The sequence below is a fragment of the Rhinolophus hipposideros genome, assembly GCF_964194185.1.
Source record: "Rhinolophus hipposideros genome assembly, chromosome: 8".
Taxonomy (NCBI): domain Eukaryota; kingdom Metazoa; phylum Chordata; class Mammalia; order Chiroptera; family Rhinolophidae; genus Rhinolophus; species Rhinolophus hipposideros.
The window spans coordinates 82,920,924-82,930,590 of NC_138054.1; the positions used below are offsets into that span (position 1 = coordinate 82,920,924).

Genomic DNA, 9,667 nt, shown 5'->3' on the forward strand with positions numbered 1-9,667 from the left:
TCCCCCTTCTACTTAATTCTAACATACAATGTTTTCTGTGATATTCCTTTCCCAGACTGTTTTTTTCCTAGATGTGTCTGCTGGAATCTAGGGATAGTTGGCATATTGATTGGGGCCCCACTTGAAACTCCCTCCCCAGGCAAGCTTCCTTGACCTGAGTTAACCTTAAAACAAATTAAATTTTAGCTCCAGTTTACCATCGTTAATAGTTTTCTTTCTCCTGCTTAGAAGGAGTGGATGAGGGGAAAGAACCTCAGAAGCAGTTGGAAGGAGATTGTTGCAGTTTCATCACCCAGCTGGTGAACCACTTCTGGAAACTCCATGCTTCCAAACCCAAGAATGCTTTTTTGGCACCTGCGTGCCTGCCAGGTATCATGTTGAAAGGGATACTTGAATCTTGATAGATAGGAAGCCAGATAGAAGTTCTGTCTTTGAACAGATCGAACCCTTAGCCTTTAGTCTTCGTCATCCATTTCTTCCAGAATTAATATTTACAAAGTAGAAGTCTGTGACATGAGTGCAGTGTTCCTGATACAGGAATGTAGTGATGTGACAGAGAAGTGGGATTTTCCTGTATCTTTTCATGTCGGGTTGAATATTTCACATAAAGAGGTGCATGTGTGTGTGTATGTGTGTGTGTGTGTGTGTGTGTGTGTGTGTGTGTCCTTCACGGTGTTTGTAATTATTTAAAAAAAAATCTTTGAAAGCTTGATTCAAAGCCATTCAAGATGTAAAAGGTAAGCATCAGTCTTGGGAATTTCATTTCTAAGCTGCTGCTGTCTTTGGTATTTAATCCCTCACAATATCCTGAGTGTCGGTGGAAGAGTAAGGATCTGAACAGCAATCTAGAAAAGTAGAACAACCCCTGGTGCTCATTGGTGTGTGGAGGTTGCTTGGGCAAGAAACCTAAAGGGCAGGTCAAGGTCATGTTTCTCATCACCTGAACTTTGGGGAGCCTGGGGAACATTTAGAATCTGCTCACCTCTTCACACTTCTCTGCTATGTCTTGATATCCATAGAGAGTGGACAGCTACTTATTTTGGTGATGCAGGATATCTGGAAAGGCTTTCGAGGACACTTTGGGAGATTAGGAGAGTATTAATAAAACAAATCACAAGTAATGCTGACAGCCTGCAGTCTGTGTATTTTATTTGTTTTGCTGTGTGTGTGTGTGTGTGTGTGTGTGTGTGTGTGTGTGTGCGCTTGTCATTTTTTTCGATAGCTTAACCTTTATGTGGGGGTAAGAATGTATACCTTTGTCTTAGACTCTCAAGTAGTAAGAAGTTTTCCCGTTGTGTTTCCCTCCCCTTTAGGCCTAACTCATGTTGAAGCGACCATCAATGCTCTGGTGGACATTATCCATGGCTACTGCACGTGCGAGCTGGACTGTATTCACACGGCCTCCAAGATCTATATGCAGATGTTGCTGTGTCCCGTATGTGTCACCATGTCCCCGATAGCCTGGCCATGTTGGGGAAAAGCCGCTTTTCTAAGTGTGCGAACTATTGAGATAAAACAGACGTAAAGGGAGGTAGTGAGAATGAAGAGTTTTCAACTTCAGTAAAAGCTTAAAGAGTTTACTCGTTCTGTGGAAGAAAAAGCTTTGTGAGGGGGTCGACTTTGTCTTGCTTTGTGCTGAAGGTCCTGCTGGTTCCTGTGTAGTTAGTGCCAGGTGTCAGTTGAATGAGTATACGAATGACCATCATCAAGGTCTGTTTCCAGTGATCCTGGCACAGAATCTAAGTGTGAGAGGACTGATTTGAGCCCAGGGCTGAGACGAGCCTGGTCATCAGATGAAAAGCCAAAACCCATGTGTGACTTCAGGAGCAAATGCCAGTCTGTTACCAGCAACTGAGATGCAGGCTTGTAGTGAATGGGTCTTACACATGCCGAGTCAGGAAATGGGCTTCTCAGCAGGGTTGTAGGTGAGAGGAGGTAGATTTTCCACATGCATGTAAATGATTAACCACAAGAGGAACGTATTTCATAGACAGTTCCATGAATAATATAAAACCTAAGCCTGACGGTTTCCTTTTCAACCTCAGGACCCTGCTGTGAGCTTCTCTTGTAAACAAGCTCTAATTCGAGTCCTAAGGCCCAGGAACAAGCGGAGACACGTGACGTTGCCCTCCTCCCCTCGAAGCAACACTCCAATGGGTATGTGACATGACGTCTGATGTAGGCTCGTGTGTGTGTGTGTGTGTGTGTGTGTGTGTGTGTGTGTGTGTGTGTTGGGAAGAGGGGCAAGGGAGGGTGGGCTGTTCATATTGACCAAGGTCCTGGAGACGTGTTTATGCTCATATACCCATTGTTTTACCCTCCCTTAGTCCATAAAGAATTTAAGGAGGCGTGTGAAAATGCACCTCGTAAGTAGAACAAAAATGAAAAGAATCAAGGCACATCAAGGTGCAATAGTAAACTCAAGCCAAGAGTACAAAGAAAAAGATCTACAGCATGAGGTCTGGCATGGTTGTTAAGTGACGATCTTTTCTTTAGCTAAAAGCTCCCCAAGAGCCATAGCAACAGTAAAATAAGAACAGTTATAAAAATCACAGTGACTAAAGAAAAAACCCCCACAAAAACAGCTATTTCTCAGGAAAAATAGAATTTTCCTGGCATAAAACCTCTTTAGTAAGGGTCCATTTTTTTTGCCTAAGGGGCTAGACCCTCAGTGGTCTTACCTACAATAAGTTTGACAGCAAATTTCACAAGAGATTTCCCTCATGATCTACTTGGACACAAATCAACGGCCTAACATTTAACATATTAATAAAAGCAATTCTCAGATCCTCTCCTGCATGTGGGGTCTCTGACTCTGTCGTGTATACGGGGTTCCCATCCACACACATATATTAAATTCGGTTATTTTTCTCTTGTTAAAAAAATAATAATAAAAATAAAAGCAATTTTTGTAGTATAAATATTCGCGTTATATTATGTAACTCTCCGATTATTTGATTTGTCTCAGAAATAAATTTCCAGTGGAAGTCACGTATGTAATTTTAAGTTTCTATTAGCCACATTATAAAGAATGAAAGAAATATGTTGAAATTAATTAATTTAACCTAGTACATCAAAAATATTTCACCATGTAGTCAACATAAAAAAATTATTAGTGAAATATTTTGCCTCCTTAAAACACTTTTTGGTCCTGTGTTAATCTAGTGTGTAGTATATACCAATACACGTCTCCGTTTGGACCAGTCACATGTTAAATGCTCAGTAGCCACGTGTGACTGGTGGCCGCGGGATGGTACGGTGCAGGTCTAGAGGGATGCATTTTACTTCATGACCTTCAGACAATCTTCTTACCTAAGCTTTTGACAACAGCGTGTGCATCTTTGGCAAGAAGCTAGAGGGCAGATAGTTTATGTTTCCAATGCAGGCCGTATCCACATACTTTCACAGCCCATCCAGTGGAAGGCAAGGTCTCCATCCTCTTCTGACAGTTAAGATTTCCTTAGTAGAAGGCCTCTCGCCTTCACACAGAAACTGGCCGGGACAGGACCTGTAGGGGCGTCCTCAGCTTCCGTTCCACGGTTTTGCATTTCAGTTCAAATTCTTCTCATAATGATTAGATAGTGTGAAAATCTCACTGACCCCCATTGTTTTGGAAAGAAATAGTAAAATAACACTCTACGCTGCTATGACAGGTAACAGATAAACATCTCACTTACATTATTTTCCCTGTCTTGCCCAAGGTCTCCTGAGAGTTGGTGGGAGGTTGTGACCTTACTGGTCTTAGATTTCTCTGCTTTATGGAACTCCCTTTGGAGTGTGTGTGTGTGTGTGTGTGTGTTCCTCCTCTTCATCAGCTGGAAAAACCTTTTCCTAGGGGAGGGAGAGGGGCAAGTTGTCACTGCCAGTCCCATCTTCCCAGACCCTGGCAGGTCCAGGAAGCATGAGAACAGGCCGGGCATAGCTCCCTGGAGTTTACTTCGAAGGCTCAGGTGCCAGCTGGTAGCTGGTCGGGGCTTTCCTTTGCTCCGCGACTCTTCCTACCACATGCCGAGGGAGGAAAGGCTGTCGTGCGCCTTCAGGTGACTGGGGTTTCTTTGACTCAGGAGACAAGGATGATGATGACGATGATGACGCCGATGAGAAGATGCAGTCATCAGGGATCCCGAATGGCGGCCACATCCGTCAGGAAAGCCAGGAGCAGAGTGAGGTGGACCATGGAGACTTTGAGATGGTGGTGAGTCTGGCAGCCAGAGAGCGGAGGAGGAGCCTCCAACTCTCCTCCAGCTTGGACGCAGCGCACTTCCCAAAGCTACGCTGTATGGTGGGACACTGACAGAGCTTTCTCTCTGCAGTCTGAGTCGATGGTCCTGGAGACAGCTGAGAATGTCAACAATGGCAACCCCTCTCCCTTGGAGGCCCTGCTGGCAGGCGCAGAGGGCTTCCCCCCCATGCTGGACATCCCGCCTGACGCCGACGACGAGACCATGGTTGAACTAGCCATTGCCCTGAGCCTGCAGCAGGACCAACAAGGTAGAAGGCAGTGCCAGGAGCAGTGGCCCATTGGTTCCATACCGGAAAGAGGGTTTGGCAGTTACTGATGTCCAGCTGACTTAGCGTGTCCCCAGATTTGGGGAGAGGTTGATCTGGGTGAGAGCTGTTCAGAGATACAGGTGGAGAGTGAAAGGGATTGTGGTGGCATTTTCAGGCTGGGAGCTAATCGTGTAGTTCCTGGTAGTTTGGTCTTTTGGATTATTTCCTCCCAAATCTGTTAGATCCCTCCAGCACGTGCCCAACCTGAGCTGAAGGAAGCCTTCCAACACCTCTGTAACCACACGTGGTGGTCGGACAGCAGTAGCTGTCGCTTAGCTTCCTCTAGACCAGAGCGGGGTCACACGCTGGAGCTTAGAATTCCGAGGGCAGCAGGTGGCCAAAGCAGCTTCGTGGATGGCGTCTGGAGGGGATATTGTGCTCACTCTCCACTTGTTTCCCAGGCAGCAGCAGCAGTGCCCTGGGCCTGCAGAGCCTGGGGCTGTCCGGCCAGGCACCCAGCTCTTCCTCTCTGGACGCAGGAACCCTCTCTGACACCACAGCATCAGGTAACTGTCCACAGCAAGGAGCAGGGCTCGGGGCCCCAGGACCCTCAAGCCTCGTTTCTGGTGCTGTGAGAGTGGAACGGGCAGCTGCTTTGACAGGCCATTCTGGACTTCCTGCTTCTGCCTTTGCTTTAGAAATATGGGTGTGGAAGGCATACCGATGCAGCTCGGCCAGGACGCTCATGGCTTCGCTTCCCTGCACTTGCATGCTGCCTGGCTTCAGCTCATTCCCGAGGAAAGGCCAAGAGAGCAAGCTTGCAGGTTGATCCGCGTTAGGGCTTAGATTACAGCTTTTGGGGTTGTTCACCAGAGGTCTGTCCTTTCGGACAGTATGGAAAGGGAGACAAGGACTAGAGCTCATACCTTTTAACTTTCCCTCTTCGTTTGCAAATAAAAGTAAAGCTGCGAGAAGACCTGTTATGCTTCAGGTCAGTGTGATTAACCATTAGGGAGCTGTGAGCTTGGGAGGTAGGGGCTTGGGGCACAATTCAAATGCATAGGAAATCTTCCGGCCTCATTTTGTGTTCACTTTCACCCTGTTTCCTAATCTGATAAGAAAAAATATATTTCCTGAGTAGACAGTTGGACCAAGTAGAAGAGAATGGAACATCTGAACAAGCTACCAGGAAATCAACCCCCGAGTAATTTAAGGATTGATTTAGAGTTTTTCAGACAATGGTTTCCTGTATTTGTTTCCTTTTTCCTCCTCCTCCTTCTCTTCCTCCTTCTCAACCTCCTTTTTTTTTTTTCCTTTTGGGAGTTTTACCCTGGTTAGTTAAAAAAGGGAGAAATCGGCTGTCCCCTCTCACTGCTGCCATGGCTTATTGCTTTCCCTGGGTGTCTTTAGTTGCTGTCATTTCAGGCTTGGAGGTCACTGTCGTGCTGTGCCACGTGTGTTCCCACATGCTCTGTGGCTGTCGTGGCTTTCCTCCCCCATGTATCTCATCCAGCATTTTCCTCCTGTCTCAGCTCAGCCCTGATCCTGGATGCTGTGGCTGTCTCTGGGGAATTTCCTTGCTTCATTATGATAATAGCATCTGATGAGGATGATTCGGAGGTGTGACATTTCCCAATGAGCTGCCCTCTGGACCACCTGATTAAAGAGAAACACAGGGTTGATGCAAGAGCTCATGATGAGTGATTTCCTCACAAGCACGAATTGACTGATTACAAAACAAATCTCTTAAAAATTCAGAGCTCTATGCTGTGAATGGTAATGGCCAGTTTCTGATCTCAGCAGGTGTCAGTCACACCTACACGATGGTGACCATGAAGCATTTTGGCTAGGAAACTGAGGGTCCATGTCACAGATTCATACTGAATCTCTGCACTGTTCTGTTGGCATCATGATGTAACGCGAAGGAAATGCCCCGTGAGCTGGGTTTTTACTTCTGTCTGAGTACTGTTCGCAATGCACTGTGTATAGTGTTTGTTCCTGTTAGTGATTAATCAGCGAAGCAAATCTTTCCCTTTTTCCTTCAACGACAGGATAGGTAAACTGCACTGTGTCCTCTGCACTATGTGGTTTGACGCTTTTGCCCCAAGGAGGGGTTTTTACCTGTAACAGCTCCTCGTTACTCTCTCAGCTCCAGCCTCAGATGACGAGGGCAGCACAGCAGCGACTGATGGCTCGACCCTGCGGACCTCTCCTGCTGACCATGGTGGTAGTGTGGGCTCGGAGAGCGGGGGAAGTGCAGTGGACTCAGTGGCTGGCGAGCACAGCGGTAATGTGGCCTGGGGTCATGGTCTCCTCGGGCAGAGGGGTGGGGACAACGTAGGAAGCCCTGCCTGGGCCTGGGATTGCTTTCAGCAGAAGGAAGCTTTGGGGACTCATTGAAAGTCTTAGGGAATTCATGTGACCTCACCCCTAGAGTTTCAAATACTCAGTGATAATAGCTTAAGCTCAGTGAGGTTAATATTGAAATATTTTACAGGCCGCTTTTAATTATCTGTTAGTTGAAGAAAGCAGTGACGTACAGAATCCCAAATCATGGTTAATCTAAAACAGTTATGGTATAACCTTGAAATCTGTCATGCTGTGGTTTTCGATCCTTCTGTTGGGGGAAGATATTTTGGGCCGTCATTGTTAATATAGTAGGCCATCTTCACAGTGTACTAGCTGATAGGATGGGGCTCTAGAATGAGGAAACATGACAAATCCATATTGGTTTGATCCTAAGAGTCAACCTGAGGTTAAAAATTGGATATGAAAATTTTTTATGGAGGAGACTAAGAGTAGCTGATGATGTCTAGATTCCCAAATCAGTGTATGTTTCCTCTAGAAACAAGATGGAAATTTATCAGCAGCTGAGATTATTAAGATCGTTCTTAGAGGTTCATCTCACGTTCTGTAGAAGGATGAGTGGCTGCCGTGAGAGTCACGTAGCTTAATGCTGTGGGGCCAAAATCATGAATTCTATCCTTGTGTAGCTTCACACAAAAGGAAAAAATTTCTGATGCTACCTACCAGTCATTTTCTAACTATCGCTGACTTCAGGATACATTGGATTTCATCATACTGTGGGAGTTGATTTGTGCCTTTGAAACCATTTCCATGTAGTATCTGGCCGGAGCAGTGCTTATGGTGATGCCACGGCAGAGGGGCATCCGGCTGGACCCGGAAGTGTCAGCTCGAGCACTGGTGCCATCAGCACCACCACTGGACACCAGGAAGGAGATGGCTCCGAGGGAGAAGGAGAAGGCGAAGGAGAAGGGGATGTCCATACCAGCAACAGGTCAGGACCTGCGCGTTCTCAGTCCCCAGGTTTCCTGTGGGAGACTTTCAGGAATAGGGGATGGATCCATTGTAGGCGGTAGAGTGGTGATAACAGCATGGAGACTAGAAAGTGGTTTTTCTCTTTAAGGCTTCCCTGTATCCCTTAGTAACTGGAAGTGTTTGGCCTAAAAACGTGTGTTGTTCTCTCCCCAGCCCCCACTCAAATCTTCCTTGTTTCATCATTACCCATAAACATATTTTGTAGCATTCTCAACAGTGATTGTTATTGTGTATACAGTAGAAATAGCCCCTTATTCAATGTGTTTATAGGAGAAGTAACAGAGCTAATCCATATGTGTGTCTGTCACACCAGTGGTGGAGCACTTGGCAAGTTGAAAGTAATCTGAAAATCCTAACCCATCTCCCTCAAATTCTGGTGGTGTTTGGTACTAGATTGGTGGAGTGAGTATATTCTTAACCAAGAGTGACTAGAGAAATAGAAGAGGAAGAAGAAAAACCCACGGATTTACTTGTGATATAATGTTTGTTAAATTTGAAGGGGCCCACACTTACCACGTTAGTGCAGAAACTATGGATTAGTATTTTGAACTGAATGATTTCTATTAGAAAGAAAGGTCACTGAAGCAGTCAGGCAGAGACATTTTCAGAGGGCATCAAAGAGTGTCTTCCTTTATTCCCTGTACCTTACTGCTTCCACTTAAAAACTCTTGCAACAGCCCTTTGATGAAGATGACCTCTGGCTCAGTTTAATTGATGATATTTTGATGGAGTTTGTTTTTTAACGGAAAGGAGTTTTCTATTTAATCTTTTTTCCCTTCTTAATGTGATTTGTAGGTTAATTCCATGAGTTCAACATAATATGGTATTTGTGATTTCTGGTTCTTTGCAATTTATTTTTAAAAACATTTTAAATCCAGTCTACCTTTGCTTTTTAATTGAAACACTTAAGTTTATTTATAATTAATGTTAATTATTTATATATTTGAACTTATGCTTACCATTTACTTTGTGATTTTTATTCTGCCCGTTTCTGTGTTTCTTTCTGTCTTCTTTATAGCCCTCATTTGGGTTGATTTGCTGTTTTTCCATCCCTCCCCCAGCTCTCTAAGTTTGGAGGTTGTTCCCTCTGTTTCTAATCTTTCAACATTCATACTTAACTAATCCAAACCCAAAGTTAATAGCTCTCTCCCTGATTAGTCTTCCTTAGAAGGCTTTGCTGCTTCTTATCAGTTAAAGCTATTATTTTTGTGTTTAAAATTTGAAATATACATATTTTTAGAGCTTTCAGGATATTATTGCAGTTTTATATAGTTTATGTGGTCAATGTTTATTTAGATTTACTCGCAAGTTTACCACTTTCTGTGCCCACATGTCTTTCTGTATCTCAAGACCTTCCATGTAGGATCATTTCCTTCTTGAAATATGTCATTTAGATTTCCTTTAGGGGGAGATTCACTGGTTACCAAATTTCAGATTTTGTTCATCTGGAAATGTTTTTATTTAGCTGACATTTTTTGAATATGTTTTGATAGGTATACAATTTTGAGTTGGCAGTTTTAACCCCCCAAAAATGGAAATAGCAGGTGCACCTGCTATTATAACTATTGCTCTTTTGAAAATAATGTCTTTACTGCTGCTTTTAAGATCGCTTTTTTGTTTTGTTTTGTTTTGTTTTGTTTTTTGCAGTTTTACTAAGATGTTTAGGATGGGTTGGTTTACATTTGTTCTGCTAGAATGTGTGGGTTTAGTGTCTTCTATTTACTAGAAAATTCTCAGCCATTAATCTCATTGAACAATGCTTCTTGTCTCATTTTCTGTTATTTCTCATTCTGGGACTCGACTTAAGTAGAATTTAGACCATCATAGTCTCTTCTCC

At 44.2% G+C, this 9,667-nt stretch overlaps 1 protein-coding gene across 8 annotated transcripts in view; it reads left to right on the forward strand.

Moving 5' to 3' along the window:
* Positions 1-9,667, forward strand: part of UBR4 (ubiquitin protein ligase E3 component n-recognin 4) — a 122,646-nt gene that overhangs the window by 57,312 nt on the left and 55,667 nt on the right. For 2 of the 8 annotated variants that reach the window (XM_081057012.1, XM_081057014.1), the window contains 9 exons: positions 56-139; positions 229-369; positions 1,314-1,435; positions 2,046-2,157; positions 4,065-4,195; positions 4,314-4,491; positions 4,953-5,057; positions 6,641-6,778; positions 7,615-7,789. In XM_081057012.1, coding sequence (XP_080913138.1) covers positions 56-139; positions 229-369; positions 1,314-1,435; positions 2,046-2,157; positions 4,065-4,195; positions 4,314-4,491; positions 4,953-5,057; positions 6,641-6,778; positions 7,615-7,789 — 1,186 coding nt within the window. The remainder of the gene's footprint in view (positions 1-55; positions 140-228; positions 370-1,313; positions 1,436-2,045; positions 2,158-4,064; positions 4,196-4,313; positions 4,492-4,952; positions 5,058-6,640; positions 6,779-7,614; positions 7,790-9,667) is intronic. The other 6 variants (XM_081057015.1, XM_081057018.1, XM_081057017.1 and 3 more) reach the window with 4 other exon arrangements.